The sequence below is a fragment of the Ambystoma mexicanum genome, chromosome 2p (assembly GCF_040938575.1).
Source record: "Ambystoma mexicanum isolate Mex_15411 chromosome 2p, UKY_AmexF1_1, whole genome shotgun sequence".
Taxonomy (NCBI): Eukaryota; Metazoa; Chordata; class Amphibia; order Caudata; family Ambystomatidae; genus Ambystoma; species Ambystoma mexicanum.
In genome coordinates, this window is record NC_090923.1 from 446,209,080 (window position 1) to 446,226,831 (window position 17,752).

Consider the following 17,752-nt stretch of genomic DNA (forward strand, 5'->3'; position numbering starts at 1 on the left):
ACTCCCCGAACATACCGCTGATCTCGGACCTATGCAAATCCCCCGAGGACTTACAGCACCTCAGACACTGGGAACAAAAAGGGATATACACATGGGGGGACCTGTACACAGAGGGGGAGTTCAAAGAATTCAAAACTCTCCAAGAAGAAAATGATATCCACACAGGTCAGTTTCTGTGGTACCAAAAGTTAAGATTCACGGCAAGAACCAACTGGCCGACATGGCCAGAGGAACCAAATTCAAACCCCCTGATCACACTACTATACGAATTGGGTGAGGGAGGTAGACCGGTGTCTCAGATCTATAGCCACCTAAGCGACACCCCCAATCCACGCAGCGCTGGTCTAAAATCCAGCTGGGAAGCAGACATAGGCCGAGAATTAACAGATGGCGAATGGGAGAGGGCCCTGACATATCCTAAAACAGTGTCCAGGAACCATAGATTTAGACAAATACAACTGAACCTCTTGCACCGGACATACTTAACCCCATCCAGGCTGGCCAAACTTCACAAGTCTCAAAATTCCAAATGCACATGGTGCGAAATGGACAAGGCAGATCTGCTTCACGCATTCTGGCAATGTGCCAAGACACAGTCTCTGTGGTTCTTCATACAACAAACTAGTGAGAAACTGGGGCTGACCAGATACGAATGGTCTCCGGCGGTATGCCTACTGGGCACATATCCCAGACCAGCAAAGCTAAAGCACCTCGCCAAATTAATGGATATCATGTGCATCCTGGCTAAGAGGACAATCGCGATGTCCTGGAAGAAACCATCGGGGCCTCAACAGAAAATCTGGCACAAAGAACTGAAACGCTGGGTGCTAGCAGAAACAAAAGCCTGGGAGGAAAGTGTGGCCAGATCCGCAGAAGCCTCGAGCATGACCTTGGATGCCTGGAAAGGACTCACAGACCCCTTGTTCTACCCCTCTGATGATAAGCCCCCATGAGCCGGCACGAACCCACTATAAGAAGATCCATAGACTAAACTGGAGCCCCGGAAGCAGTCCACTCATGACTGCTCGTAGCCCCGACCGGAAGATCCCCCCTCCCCCGAAGGGATTAGCCCCCCTTTACACCCCCATTTGGCACCGGCTTCTCAGGAAACGAAATTGGAGATAGTTAAAGTTCTAATGTTAAGTTGTTATTATTTTTGTTTTGAGATGCAATGCAATTCATCCTCTAATGGCAGCTGAGGTAACTGCCCTGTGTTGTACTACATAACAAATGCCAATAAACAAATTTTAAAATAAATGACACTGCCTTCCGTACCAAATACGGATTGTTCGAATACCAGGTGATGCCTTTCGGGCTTTGCAACGCACCGGCAGCTTTCCAGTATTTTATGAACGATGTCCTTCGCGAACTCAGACGTCTGTGTTGTTGTATACATAGACGACATCTTGGTATACTCTTCATCTGAACAAGACCATGTGAAACATGTTTGTGCTGTATTAGAAAAACTATGTCAGCATAAATTATATGCAAAATTGGAAAAGTGCATTTTTCATACTTCGGAAGTCGAATTCTTTGGATTTATCCTGACCCCAAATGGAGTTCGAATGGATTCACGAAAGGTGGATGCAATCCTCAAGTGGCCCTCACCTACCGCAATTAAAGGGGTACAGAGTATGCTTGGATTTGCGAATTTTTACTGCAGATTCATTTCTGGTTTTTCACATCTTGTACACCCCATCACAGCTCTTTTGCGGAAGAATAAACGCTTCCAGTGGACTGAAGAAGCAGAAAAGGCCTTTCAAAACCTAAAACAGAAATTCACTTCAGCTCCTGTTTCAAAGCACCCACGCCCAGAACTTCCATACGTGGTTGAAACAGATGCATCCAGCTTAGCCATGGGCGCTGTCCTTTCCCCAAAAGGATCCTGCGACTGGTCAACTTCACCGGGTGGCATTCTGGTCACGGAAATTTTCAGCACCCGAGTTAAACTATGCAGTTACCGACAAGGAATTACTGGCCATCAAGTCGGCGTTCAAGGCCTGGCGGCATTATCTTCTCGGAGCTCGACACACCATCACCGTAATCACGGACCACAGGAACTCACAATATCTAAAGACAGCCAAGGCTCAATCATCACGCCAATTTAGATGGGCCTTATTTTTTTCAGAATATGATTTTGTGATAACTTACCGACCTGGTTGTCAAAATGGCAAAGCCGATGCTTTATCTCGTATTGGAATAGGAGAAGCATATTCAACTCCAAACCAGTACCCATAATCTCAGAGAGAAGAATTCTTGGAATAACTACTTTACAGACTCTGGACGACGTCCATAAAGAGATTCAGCATCTTTTCGACCCTGCAGCCTTACAAAGCTGGTTAAACAAAGCAAAGATTATTCAGTCATCGATCACCTACCATACTATCAAGGACGAGCATGGGCATAAAAATTAGAAATCTGCAGGAGATAGGCAGAGCCCGCAGTGTGTCTGATGGTCTTCTGCCCAAGTGATCCCTGCCCAACGATTGATGGGTGGATGTCACTATGTCTCCAAATTGGTCCCTTTTTTCTTGCTCATTTAATTGGGACAATTTTCAATGGACTTCTAACCTTGCAGGCTCTCCTTTTAATAAGGGTAGGATTAGGCTCTCAACCATTTGATAATTGTTAGATTCTATAGACAGGCCTAGATTCAAGGCTGTGGCCGCGGCTTTTGTTGCCATGATGTCAGCTATTATCAGTGCTAGTGATGTGATGGACGGCGTGCCTATCAGCTGTAAATAAAGCCAGCTATAGATTGAGATCCAGCTGTCACAGCTCGCTAGAGGTGGTGTGCAGCAGAAGGAAGAAACATAGCTAGGGCCTTGTGTCTGGCCTGGGGAGTGACTTGTGGATAAGCAGCTTGTAATCGTCCTAATTTTTCTGGATACCACTTGGGAATGTCTTCCTTCTTGGATGGACAGGATCCCAATATTATTCTCAATATCTGTAGTTGTACCCCACCTGCATCTATCTGTGCTTGAGGTTGCTGCGCAGGTGCTATACCCTGCTGAGCTGCATATTGCAGCGCAATGTTTTGCACTGTGTCAAAGGTGTGGCTAACAATTGGTAGTCAGCCTGCAAATACAGACCTACACGGGTTTGGATGAAACCGAGCTAAGAATTCTAGTGACAGATTGAGTGTAGCTAATGGGCCATGCCTTGCACCGTTTTGTGGGTAAACTAGATTAGCTCCAAACCAGTTGACATGATTTGTATGTGTAAGAGCCAATTCAGGATACTGGTATGGGCAATACTAAATTGTGTCTAAGTCTCCTCTCACTAGGAGAGTTGCATATACATTATTTGTCCTGTTAGCTGGGTCTTTAAGTAAGTAAAGAGTGATTTTGCTGGTAGTCTACCAAGTTGTGCCACTGCTACTGTGAAATTTGTGTTCACTGCATGACAGTGTGCAGTGTTCACTGCATGACAGTGTGCAGTTCTCAGCCAATCATATACAGCCATTCTGCAATGGATGGGAATATTAATTTTCATTGTGCGCCATCTTCTGTATGCACTCTAACCTCTTATTTTAAAAAAAGCTTTTTAAAAAAACAAATGTCTGCCCTGTCCTTCTTTTGTGACTGGGACATGAGGTTACTTAAATATTAGTAATGCTCTGGTCACCTTTAAGACGTTGCATCTAATGGGGGCCATCTGACTTAATTGACCCTTAAGGCGTGAGTCGCTGCTCCCCCGCCCCCACGACCCTAGGTAGGGCTGTGTGGAGTGGGAACAGAATCAACAGTCTTAAATTATGATGAGAGGTGCCTCAGAAGTTCGGCCTAGCGCTTTGACAGTTCCACGCGTGTTTGCACCCCTTGACATAATTGACAACAATACAGCCAGAAAATGTGCAGTTCGTTTTGACTCAAAGAGACCTCATTATGAAGCATTACTCAAAAATATGAAGCTGACACTTGAAGGCAGCAAGTCAATATATTTAATATCACTTGTGTCTTCTACCAGTTCTAATCATCATTAAACCTGAAATTGTAACAGCTAGTATAACATAACATATTTTCATATATATATATATATATATATATATATTATATATATATATATATATATATATATATATATATATATATAGAGAGAGAGAGAGAGAGAAGAGAGAGAGAGAGAGAGAGAGAGAGAGAGAGAGAGAGAGAGAGAGAGAGAGAGAGAGAGAGAGAGAGAGAGAGAGAGAGAGAGAGAGAGAGAGAGAGAGAGAGAGAGAGAGAGAGAGAGAGAGAGAGAGAGAGAGAGAGAGAGAGAGAGAGAGAGAGAGAGAGAGAGAGAGAGAGAGAGAGAGAGAGAGAGAGAGAGAGAGAGAGAGAGAGAGAGAGAGAGAGAGAGAGAGAGAGAGAGAGAGAGAAGAGAGAGAGAGAGAGTTATTGCATAAGCTAAAGCATAATTCACATTTAACAAAGAGCAAGTACAATTCATCCTTTTAAGAAACCACCATGAGCGACATGTAGGGTGTATGTTAGGGTGGTCTATACTAAGCTATGTTATGATCAGGAGCGGAGTGACATGATAAAACACACCTTCAGTCCCATCTATGCAAACAGTTCAACTACACATTGAAACTCACGTTTGCCATGCCTTGCCGGGCAGCATGCAAAGTTACCACGACTGCCTATCGATGGGGCCTGCTGCTCCGGCACCTGCGATGGAAGGCTCCTCCCAACCCCACCACGTTCTCGTGCTCTGCTGCCTGCTGTGCTTCGTGTGTTAGTCTGTTGTGCTTTTTATATTAAAAGCGTGACTTAATCTGCATTAACTATGTGCGTCATTTCCTTGGCTGGGAAAGAAGGTCTAGAGTATGAACCTGCTTTTGTGATTTGGTTTGGTTTGCTCACATGGTTCATCTATGTATACAATTAAATGACATGTGCTGCTATTGACCCTTGATTATTTCCATTAGAATGAATGGGCTTCCTCTTGGCGAACAAGCAAAGCGTGGTGTTCTCTCTAGCCGACTTTAAAATACCATTATATTGACGTCATTTCTTAAGAGGTTAAGCGCGACAATTGCTTTTGGAGATTTTAACCGCATTTCATGTTTCCTGTACATGGCTGCTTATAAGCGCAGAAGCATCTCTCGACTCTGCTACGAGCTTATCTAAAACAGGAAGCTGCCACTTGTGGTTGGCTTATATACAGCTGTGTACTTCTATTTTGGTATGGTGTTCCCTGCCTTTGGCCTCTTATCTGATCTGCCAGGTGCGAACCTTAGCTGTTGAAGGGAAGAAGCTGCTATTCTGTGGTTAGAAAGAGGAGATGATCATATTGTGTTCATCGCATTTGCTTAGAGCCAAGAAACAGATTATGCATTTGTTCTTTGCAGACTACGCTTTAGTTTGTGTTCAATGGAGCCTAGGCTATGTAGAGCATTTTCTTTGAAAGCAGCTCCTGTATTATAAGTGAACGTGTGCTTAGTGCTCTCCAAACACGGGTAGTCTCTTGCTTGAATCCGCCTGGTCTGAGCCAACTTGTCTTAATATGGCCATTAATCTGTGACACTAGGGCTCCACGACCCCGTAGACCACAATGCCACCCTCTCAGACATCGGATTCATCCACTGTCTGACAACACTGACACACTACAAAGGCAGAATCCTAGACTGGGTAGCATACCTCAATAATCAAATCTCCATAACGTCCAACACCCCTTGCCCCTGGTCAGACCACCATATCCTCTCATTCTCCTTCCCACAGGCCATAGGTCAAATGCTTACACAGCAGACCTTACCTGCAACCTGGTTGCATAGCATGCGGAAAATCACTAAAGAAGCTATCGTCCCCCCCACCCCACCTCACCCTCCTCTTACTAGAGCACACAGACTCTATGGACCCTACAACACTAGGAGGCGTATACTCCAAAACCAGGTCTACTGCAGTGAACTCAGTAGCCTCACTGATACTCTGGAAAGCCAAACCAGTGACGCACATGAACGCATTGTTCACCCCTGACCCAAAAAAAAAGTTATGCTGAAACTAGCTGAGAAAAAAAAAAAAGTCATCTCCCACCACCTCTAAAATGGATTTTTACACAACTGCAAAATAATATTAACGTGCCATCATGATAGCCAAAACCTCTGCCTAGAACACCAGAATTACATATGCAGCTCCAATTTCCATTAAATATTCTGCATACTTAGAGTAAGTAACACCAGCCGTGCCTCCCACAACCAATACCGAAGACGAGCTATGGTGCTCTAGCAACCAGGCCACCATGAGGACAAAAATACGCACGCTACAGCACAATATACGTCAGAAACAAGAGCTGGTTAAAACCAACACACTTAACTCGGACACTCACCACACCCCTGCTAAACCACCTACCCCGTCCTTTGAGTTCAGAGAAATAACAGCAGAGGAAACCACCAGCATCCTCCGAAACCTTAAAGATGTAAAGGGGTCATCTGCACAGCCACAACCATAAAAGACTGCAACGACCGCCTAGTACCATTCATCACTAAATTCATGAATGCCTCCTTCTCAGCCAACCTGCTTCCAGGCAGTCTGAAAGAATCTTGGGTCCTCTCTGTTAAAAAAAATATAATAAATCGCCCTAGAACCAACAATGCCTAATAACTACCGCCCAATCACCACAGCACCCTTCCTCTTGAAGATATTGGGTAGAGCTGCCTACAACCAAATCCAACCCATTTTAGAAGAAAATAGAATCTTAGGAAAATGTCAGTCAGACTTCAGACCAGTCCATGGCACTGAATCTGCTCTGCTGGATCTAGATAGAAAGAAAATCAACTGGATGAACTCAGATGAATGAAAGGCAGCCCTCCTCATCCTGGACTTATCAGCTGCTTTTGATCTAGACCACCATAAAATCCTCTGCCACCACCTCATAGCTGCTGCTAACTTTTCAGATGAAGCCACAGCGTGTGTAGTCTCATTCAATGAAGGTAGATCCCCCTACACTCATTCCCTGCAGAGTTCCAAAGGGTCCTGTGTTTCCCCAACCTTATACAATATATTTACTAAGCACTTTTCAACCTCTTAGATGACATCAGCATAGCCTACGCCAACTATACTGATTACTGATGATAGTAAAATCCCCCTACTCACCCCCCCCAAATCAGGACACGAAGACAGATACAGAGGAAATCAACCGAATATACTTGACCATCCAGGCCTGGATGGCCAAGAACCAACTATGCTTGACTGATGAAAAAAACCAGATGAAAGTAGGGTCCCCAGCAATGCTAAGGAGGCTATCCTCTGACTACTCATCCTTCACAATTGACGGAATTACTATACTGATCTCAGCTTCAGTGAAAACTGTTGGAGTGTACCTTGATGCCACACTCTGCCTCAGAAGACAGGTCAATGCAATCTCCTTGGCGGCTTCTTACACCGCTAAGTACCTCAATGCAGCTAGACAATTCCTCACACCAAAGAGCTGCCTCACCATCGAACGTGTTGATAACTGGAGCCAGACTTGATTACTTAAACGCTCTCTATGCCATTAAATAGCAGGTAATTCAAAACAATGGGATTCACTCTGCACTCAATATCCCGAGAAAGGTGCACTGTCTCCCAGTCCAGGAAAGGGTTATTTTTAAAGTCATCTGCCTCCTGAACAAGGCCCCGGAAAACTTGACACAAAGAATCAGCAGAACAAGCAACATCAGACGGTAAAGGCAGCCCACGCTCACTGTATCATTGTACCTAGGGTCAAAAGAGCCAGAGGAGGAGGCATCAGTTTCCCTGCAGTCACGGCCACGCACTGGAATGCCCTCCCACCCTCGCTAAGAACAGAAGAATCCCACACGGCCTTCAGAAAAGCCCTAAATATGTGGCTGTTTGCTAACATTGACACCTATGAAATCTCCCGGTAGCAAATCTCAGCTTTTGATATAGGATTCAGTCTGTGTGATCTGGCGGTGATGATTCGATAGTTGACCATCACAGTTGTTCAATCTGCGCCAAAATGCGATTTAGTTTGGCCGTTGCGCCTTAGAAGTATCTCAAATCAAATCAAGCAGTGCATGGCTAAAGTTATTGCTATGTAGCTTACCAACACCGGAAAATTTCTATGTTATTTAGATTTAGTGCTAGAAGCATAATGTCACCTCAATTAAAGTTTATTTACTGAATATACAGAAAAGGTGGGGTTGGAGGAAGCTGCACTAACAATGTATTTTTGTGGAGGGGGAGTGTTCTGGAGCCGATGGCGTACAGAGGCTGAATAGCCGAGCTCCGGCCGAGACGCCGTTTCTCGATCCTTTTTGCCGGCATAAGAAGTGCCTACGACCCTGATGCAGAGGTGGGAGAAGCTGACCCCGACACAATCTGCTTGACCAGCCTGGAAATCGTACCCTCTGGTCGGCGAAATTCTCCTCGACTCATACTCCCTCTCCCGCTTCCATACGCATCCAAGATGGCGCCCCGCGCCACTTAGCGGAAACTCCGAGAAGGAAGCCGCCATCAAACGGCATCCGGGGATTAAGGTGGCCAGATCGAGCAGAGACAACACGATGGAGCACGATCGCATGCAGGACATCGGAAGGGAGAGGCCTCACCCTGCTTCTCACCGCTGGGCGAAGCCCGCCACAGCAGCACCTGTACACCGCTCCCGTGGTACACTACGCGGGCTCAGCCGTCGCTCAGGACGGCCCACTGAGGGCGCACACGACCACCGGAGGTTCCTCCCCAGCGTCGCCCCGGGGCGCAGGACAGCGAGAACCAGCAGCAAGAGCGCGACTACGGCACCCCCAGATCTCCCTGCCCCGGCGAGTCGGACGCTCAGAGGTAAGGGCAGCGACATCACAGATATAGCGGCGGCACCCCTAACCCCCTGCAGATTGGGATTCATTGACTTTTGACACCTTGGGAACATCACTCATTACTCTACATACGGGGAGACGGCTGATACCCCCACCGGTAACTCATCTAAAGTGTCCCTGGGGCAGCATCACTGAGACTCCAAGATGGCCACCAGGAACAAAGCGAAAGCAGCCACCATGAACTCATTTGTATCCGCCAAGTCAAAAACCCCTACACAGGCTCGCTCTTGTACCCCAGAGATTACCCACATGTAAGAGGGGGAAACCACAGATAACCACTCCCAAATACTGGAGGCTATTGCTTCATTGAGGAGACACAGACTCCAAGATCGACGAATTTAAAATGGACATTCAACTCATGTGTCAGGACGCCCGCAAATTAACTGAGAGGGTGACGAACACCGAGACTTCAATAGAAGAAACGACTGGGGCCACAGCAGCCTTGAAGTCCAAGGTTGCGGACCTAGAGAAGAAAGTGGCTATCCTGGAGGAGAAGTCCGAGGAGACCGAAGGTCAGGCTGGCGGGGCAACATGAGGATCCTAGGAGTACCAGAAGGAAACGAAGGCCCAAATACTACAGCCTACGTGGAATTCTTGCTACAACAGGAGATTGGGGCCAGGGAAACTGTTGCAGGGTTTCGCGGTTGAAAGGGCCCATGTTGCAGGGTTTCGCGGTCGAAAGGCCCCACAGGTCCCTCCAGAAGCGGCCCCCACCTGGCTCATTTCCACAACCAATAATTTCTAAAATTCTAAACTTTCAGGATAGGGAAATTATCTTACGGCATTCCAGGGAAGAAGGCCCCATCGAACGTGGCGACTCTAAAATAACCATTTACCCTGATTACACTCAGAAAGTGCAGGGGGAGAGGAACTCTTTCGTCCCAGTAAAAGCAAGACTTCGACAACTAAACCTGAAATACAGGCTGCTCTACCCATCGCGCTTGAAAGTCATCTTCAACGGGTGTGCCATATTCCTAGAAAACCCAACGGCTGCCAACATGTGGCAGGAAGATAACAACCTTGCAGATGGTAAAGATGCTCCCCAGATGGAAGATTGAGGCTCTCAGACCGTCGGCATATGGCACGCGCTGCCATAAATGGCCACAACAAGCACAAGCAACCGGACCTCAGAAGGTAATCCAACTAACAGTTAGCTACATAGAGACGGCCCTCGTTCGGCCTCTCCACCAGACACCAGCCCTATCCCCCGCAGACAATCCGGGTCGTGCCAGCCACCTGCCCGACCCAGCTCACGCCCGATACCCGGATGGGTCTAGACAGCTCGAGAGCGCCCGAGCACCACAACGAAGATGTAGTCGCTGGGCGGACCATTTCAAGTTGTTAGTTATACAGTCTTCATACCACTACCGCTGAAGAAGCACAGGATGGGTGCATGCTACCAATCAGGGGGCGAAGAACCCGATTACTCCCGTCAACAGTCTCATGACCTCAGCTTGGAATTACTACAGGCTCCAGAGGAGGAGCTGCCAGCCGGGCTTGAAATATTTATCCGATGGCGTCACAACTCAAAGTGATGACGTGGAATGTGGGAGGGATGAGCTTATACCGGAGACGAAACCGAATACAGTCCTATCTCCGCAGGAAAAAGGTTTCGATTGCGATGTTGCAAGAGACGCATCTTACGGAAGACACCATGTCCAAATTAGCAGATCGATGGGCTGGGACCAGGAGAGGATCCCCCTACTCTAAATACTCAAGGGGGGTCTTCACATGGGGGAACCCGAATGTGCCCTTCCAATTGCAAGGATTCGAGTCCGATAAAGAAGGAAGGTATGTAATAATGTGGGGCACTATCGAGCAGACTCCAATTTGCTTAGTCAATTCGTACTTCCCGCAACATGGAATACCATCACACCTTAGAGCAATATGCTCAGGGATGGCACACCACCGAAATAGGACCTTTATATGGGGGGGGGGGCTTCAACTGTGTCATTGATGGCTCTATGGACAGGTCAGCACCACCCCCCCATCCAAGTAACCCCACAACATGCGCTTTGACAGAAACGCTGCAACAACTGGACTTGGTGGATATTTGGAGGGAACAGCATCCTGTTGAAATGATCTATTCTTACTATTCAGCCCCGCACAAGATCCACACGAGAATCGATTATCTGTTCATCGACAGAGAACAAATACCATTGGCAGAAACCACGGCATATTTAGGAATATCAATCTCAGACCACTCCCCACTGATCATGCAATGGCAATTAACGGGGCCTAGACCACCAATCCCCATGTGGAGGATGCCTACTGCGGCCCTCGCCGACCCCGAGTTCAGGGAGGACCTCGCTGAAAAACTAGAAGAATACATTGACATTAATAAAGGCTCAGTATCTACCTGGAGCAAATTGTGGGAAGCCATGAAGGTGGTGGCTAGAGGAGAAATAATATCAAAAGCTGGAGGCACTCGCAGGCAATTGAGGACTGAACTCGAAGCACAAGAGGAAGAGATCTCCCGTCTAGAATCTACCTCAGCCATTACTCCAGAGGTCGAAATGAAGTTGAAGGAAGCCCGCGAGAAATGCCAATCTTCCTGGGACAGATTAGAGAAGTTTGACTTCTTAACATACACTACCAGGTCTCACAAGGAGTCCGACAAACCCGGCAGACTGCTGGCCTGGCTGTGTAAGCGTGAACGCCCCAGGCACCTCCCAACGGAGATACTGGACGTAAAAGGGATACGTCACAAGACACAACTAGAAATTAATGAAGCGTTTGCCAAATTCTACTCCAGATTGTACTCCCATGACACACAAATAGACAGAGATGAAATTAAAGAAACACTGGATGAGATAGGCCTCCCCAAAATATCCAGCGAACAGAGAGAGGCACTGGAGATGGAAATCACAGCAGAAGACATGACAGGAGCAATCAGATCGCTGGCCACCTGTAAGGCTCCCGGAAGTGACGGCTTCCCAACTGAATTTTACAAAACATACAAATCCACCCTCACCTCAATCCTCCACGAGGTCTACCTAGAGGCCTACGAAAACGGGGTCTTACCTAACACTATGAAAGAGACAATAATTATTCCCATGCTCAAACCAAAAAACCACCCACTGACTTTGACTCTTATCGCCCTCTGGCCATGTTAAATTATGACAGCAAGATTCTCACCACTATACTGGCCAGCAGACTCGCTAGGGTGGTAGGGTCTCTAATCCACGAAGACCAGAATGGTTTTGTTCCAGGACGTAATACCACAGGCAACCTGAGAAGGCTTCAACACATTATGGCCGAAACCGATGAGAATGAAGAAGACCTAGCAGTACTATCACTCGATGCCATCAAGGCCTTTGATTCCATCTTCTGGAAGTGGCTCGTTGAGGTGCTGAGAGGGTTCGGGTTTGACGAGGGCTTTGTCAGATGGATCACAGTACTCTATAATTCTCCTGTGGCAAGAGTTAAAACCGGCAGAACAGTGTCTGAATCCTGGAAAATACAAAGGGGCACCACACAAGGGTGCCCACTGTCGCCCATGCTATACATATTGGGCCTGGAGCCGATTGCCATATATTTTAGGAAACAGTTCTTTGACGCTGGCATCAAAGTGGGCAACGAACATAACATAATATTCCTATACGCGGACAATGTCCTTTTATACTTGCAAGATCCCCAGGTCAACGCACCAATCACATTGGATGTACTAGACAACTATGCGAAATACTCAGAGATCAAATTCAGTAGACTGAAATCCTCTGCCTTCCCCTTGGCTAGCCCGAGAGGCCTAGAAGAAACTGATCTCCCGGACATTGGGATAAAGTGGCAACTCGACACGTTTCGTTACCTAGGAATTAATGTGAGCCACACCCCGATGCTCGCACACGAGCACACAACACGGAAGCAGCAATAACCATCCTTCGCAGATTCATGAAATTTTGGTCTAGACTCCCACTTGCAATGGTAGGCAGAGCAGCAATCGTTCAGATGATAGTCCTCCCCCGATTTCTGTATTTCTTCGTCAACATATGCCACTACGTCAGACTGCCCTTCTTTAAGAAATTGGAGGCACTTATCAAGGACTTCCTATGGGGACCGACCAGGCATAAATTGACTTTGACTACCCTATCCCTCCCATACAAGGAAGGGGGAATACAACTCCCAGACCTCCAGTTGTATTATCTTGCAGCACAGCTTGGCCATGTGACGAAATGGCTCTCGGACGATCCATCAGCCGAGCTGGGACTATTGCGACAATCTCCTTCCAGAATGTTCCCCAAGGAAACTCTTTGGAACCCTCTACGACAATCCCCTGATGCCCCCCTGATCGTCGAACTTGGTAGGCAGATTTGGACCAGAACCTGCTACATCAGGCAGGTGAAACACCATTACTCTCCAAACAACCCCATTCTGGTTGACGTGTGCAGAACAGAATCGGATCTCTCCACAGCTAGGAGGTGGGAGGGTGCAGGAATTTACACATGGGGGATATGTTTGAGGAGGGCGAATTCAAGGATTTCGACTCACTGCAGGCTAATGAAGGGCTATCAAGCGGCCAGTTTCTCTGGTATCACCGGCTCAAACAAACCGCCAAGAAGATCTGGTGCAGCTGGCCGGAGGAACCCACCCAGACCCACTGTTACAGGAGATGCATGACCTTACGGATGGATGGAAACCAGTTTCTCGACTCTATAAGAGGCTCATCGACAAACCCAACCCCAAAAGTGCGACACTGAAGGCGAAATGGGAAACAGACCTCGAAACTACGCTTACAGACAAGGAATGGGAAAGAACGTTACTATACCCCCAAGAAGGTGTCGAGAAACTCCAGATTCGGTCAGATACAACTAAACGTCCTATATCGGACGTATATGACCCCACACAGGGTGGCCTCCTTCAACAAACAAGCCTCCCTGGCTTGCCCATGGTGTGGGAACGACAAAGCTGATCTGATCCACATGTTCTGGACTTGCACCAGGACAATGGCGCTGTGGTCCAAAGTTAAACAGACCTGCACGGATGCCGGGATAAGCAGATATGAATGGACACCCGGGGAATGCTTATTAGGGGTCTACCCCAGACCAAGCAAATACAAACATGTTGTTAAGTTGATGGACATTGCATGTATCCTTGCAAAAAGAACTATAGCCATGGCATGGAAGGCACCAGGGGGCCCTAGACATGAACACTGGATGAAAGAACTAGAGAGATGGACTGCAGCCGAAACCAGAGCCTGGCAAGATGGAATCATCTCTAGCGGAGGCGTTGCGAGTGGCACTCTAGACTCTTGGAAGGCCCTCCTGAGAGATATACACTTTAGCGCAGACCATAAACCCCCCTGATAAACCCCACTACTTTGCCATAACTGATCCCTCGCACTCGCCTGGATATGGTGATCTTCTTGACCGAGATCCCTCCCACTTCCCGTGATATCGGAACCCCTATTTGCAGCCATGCCCACCTAAGTAAGAGGAACTGTTTCGCATGAAGACTGTTGTTTATGTTTATTGTTTTAGTTAATTTTCTTGTATTTGTATGCATCCAATACAAATGCCAATAAAATATGTTATAAAAAAAAAAAAAAACAATGTACTTTTGTGTCTGTTGGAGGTGGGCGAATACAACTTGGAACAAGGGATGGTTTACAACGCCAGCTTCCCAAAATGACCAAAAGTGTTTAATCCTGGGCAAATCCCCTTACACATTTAAATGGTGGGTTACAGATGACAAAACTGTACTCGGACCCATGGCCAAACATTGCTAGTGTTCCCCTGCCTAAGCAGGTACACGGCAGCAGCGCCACCATACGAAACCTTTCCGCAGGTTTTAGTGCCAGTTTAACAAACCATGCATGACCCAGATCACTGAACATTTCAGAAAGCAACATTTCAGCAAGTCTATGCATGTGTGGGGCTACAGAGCGCGCGCGACCTTGAATCATGATCGATCCTAACTCTGTGCAAATAAAAGGCAGAAACCCACCATGAAATGACACGAGGACATTTAAAAACTCAAGAGTAGACAATGTACTAACTACCCTGTTCCCCTCCAACATACCTCCAAAATACTGTACACGCCCTATGCGCTAGCCAAACAGCACACAAACACACACCCAACCCAACTAACATTTGCATACAACAAAGAATCCCAGACACTGAAGCTTACCCTTACGGACACAAGAAGCCAGTACGCACCATCCAAACTACACATGAAACACCAAATGCACACCCAACATAACAAACATTTGCAAACAACAAACACAGACACTGGGCATTACCCTTGCGGATAGAACAACCCAGTGCACGCAACCAACCTGGGCCACAATAAACCTACGTTTCCAGGGACCAGGATTAACTGGTGATTGCAAGGGCCACTTCAGAAACTGGGTGGGGAAAATTTGGTGGCTCTGCCCCCTCTGTTCAACTGGCATAGGGTCCAAGTAACAAATGATAGCGGCCCAGCTTTACACATAAGTGCCCACACACACAATTACACGTTAAGTCACTCACACATCCCATTCTCAAAACACTGCTCATTTACGTGCGCGACCCCATACACACATTACATACACACTCCTTGCACACATAATGAGCTAACATGCAACATCCTTTAACACTGCTAGTTAAAGAAAAGGCTTATCACGACTCTCTGCCTAACAAAAAGCAAGTGTGCACATCAGTCCCTTTCCCCTGGATGGGAAAGAACACATAACGTTGTTTTATGTTTGCTTGCAGCCATGGGGAGGGGGATGATGTGTGCACTTGATTTTTTTAAGGCAGTGCAGGGATGGAAGCCTTTCGTGAAACTAGCAGCTTTAAAGTGTTGCTGCATGTGTGCAAATACATTTCTCTGCACGAACACAGTAACACTTTAAAGCCGCCCGTTTCACGAAAGACCGCTCGCCTCTCAGACTAACCAAAACCTATGTCCAGAAGCCCCACCACTCAGCTTACATTTCATGTGGGGGCTGAAGCCTGGTTAGCTCAATGGCTTTGCGTTCCTGCAACCAACTCATCAGCAAGCCAACACACGAGACACCAGTTTCTCCTGGTTATGGATCTATCCCATCTCTTCCCTCGCTAACCCACACCGGAGCGCCTGGAGACCACACCAATGGTAACGGTCCGCGGCATAAAACAAGTTAACATAACATAACATGAAATCCAAGCACGTCTTAACTATCGAAACCTAAAATGCAGTAGATCCCCAATCAGACAAGATCCAAGATTATCTCTTCCTAAAGTGAAAGGCAGTAGTCTGTAGGAGGCGTTCTCATCGGTCAGGTCATAAGCTAGCACCAGCATCTGTGAAGCAGCTGTAACCACTCGCTACCCCCGCAAGTCATGCAGGACTTACCCTGTTCAAAGGTGGGGAGGATGGTGTCCCCCCAGGAGTGCTCGTCCTCCTGAATGTCCAGTACTCTGTCGATCGACTTCTGTGCCTGGGACAAGGCCTGCTTAGCGAAGCTGGACAAGTGAGAGGCATTAAACCAGCTCATGTCCCCGGCAGTCAAGTACTTCTCCAGTGCTAGCGTCTGGCCGGGGGCCTTGGGAGCAAGGCCTTTCTGTAAACACTCCTCCCTGCCTGGACCTTCGTCTGCAGAAACCTGTTCTTGCCACAGGGCTTGCTCTGACCGATCCACTTGCTCGGTGTCCTCCTGTACCCACTTTTGTTCCCTTGGTAATGCTCCAACCCACCACGAGTGTGTCCCTACAGTACCGTGTACCTCAGGTCACCCTATCCTTCCCCAGATTTTGAATCGGGTCCAGCTTCCACTATGCCCTCAGTGCCTACTCCATTAGGAAGACTTTGCTCTTCCTCGCACCCTCCCGGCCCCTGCTCTTTACACTTGGATCCCCCTGATAAGTCCCTTTACCCACGCCCACCGAGCCCTCTGGTAAGCCGCTAGAGCCCCATGTAGGCGCCGCAGGTTTGCTTTGCTGCCCCTGTTTGTATAGGGACCAGCTTTTAGCTGTCACTGATATGCTTCCGTAACTTCCTCCTTCCACGTAGCAGTAAACAAACTACGCTCATGACGTCACGCCGCACGCCGGACATCTCTCTGCGACTATGATAGTGAAGCATCTAAATTGACATAGAAAGGAGACTATGCGGCGGGTCTCTTTCACAGAGAAGGACCCTGTAGCCTCAGGCATCGTTGTGTATAAAATTCAGCGGTTTTCCCTACGGCGTCCTTCAGTCCAAACCACGAGCTATTTATTAAAAATATCATGGTTCACTTTTATTTTGTATTACAAACATGTAATACAATGTTAAAAGTTCAGAAAACATTATAATAAATTCGGCCGATGGTTAATTATCACATAGATGCCAACTTGTATTTATTTAGTGTGGGTTGTAAAGTGGGAGTTGTAGTTTCCCATAATAAACAGGGATAGGGGTTAGATGGGTTGTGGGAAAAGGGGGATACCTGCCATGTCTCACCATTGGGTGTGTCCCCCCCCCTCCCCGAGGACCCCCTACCCATGTGATCCTCCCTGCTTGTCAACCCCAAAGGTCGGAATCCAAAAGCGATGTCCTTTCCCTGGCCACCTGAGTGTGGCAACCCATCCACAGACACCAGGGTGCATACATACCAACCCTCCTGATTTAGGCAGGAGATTCCCGACTTTTCAGTGAAAAATAGAGCTATTTTTCCTGTTCTCCTGCCTATAATCATTCCAGCCCCAATGTATTCCTATGGGGAAATTTATATCTCCCGATTTCCCTGATGAAATCTCCCTCCCAGGTGTGTCTGAATGTTGGCATGTATGAGGGCAGGTCACACCGGACATTGGGGTCACCCGGTGTTACCAATGGAGCTGCGGGCACACAGGAGACGGACCGCAGGGGGCAACCTGCATGGCCATCAGACTCAAACACAGTGGCTGGGGGCACCCATCTGACAGCAGCCTCGGCTCTGGGGGCTCCCAGGCCGCGACTGCACACAGTGGCAACACACAAGAACTACACAGAGAGTTGGCACTTCCTGGG

General features: G+C 47.6%; 1 protein-coding gene across 2 annotated transcripts in view; it reads right to left on the minus strand.

Annotated features, from left to right (window-relative positions):
* TMF1 (TATA element modulatory factor 1) overlaps positions 1-16,746 on the minus strand; it is a 418,170-nt gene extending 401,424 nt beyond the window's left edge. The window contains exon 1 of one of the 2 annotated variants that reach the window (XM_069643800.1): positions 16,115-16,746. In XM_069643800.1, the coding sequence (XP_069499901.1) occupies positions 16,115-16,256 (142 nt within the window). In that variant the 5' untranslated portion in view covers positions 16,257-16,746. The remainder of the gene's footprint in view (positions 1-16,114) is intronic. The other variant, XM_069643801.1, reaches the window with a different exon arrangement.
* Positions 16,747-17,752: the final 1,006 nt, after the last annotated feature.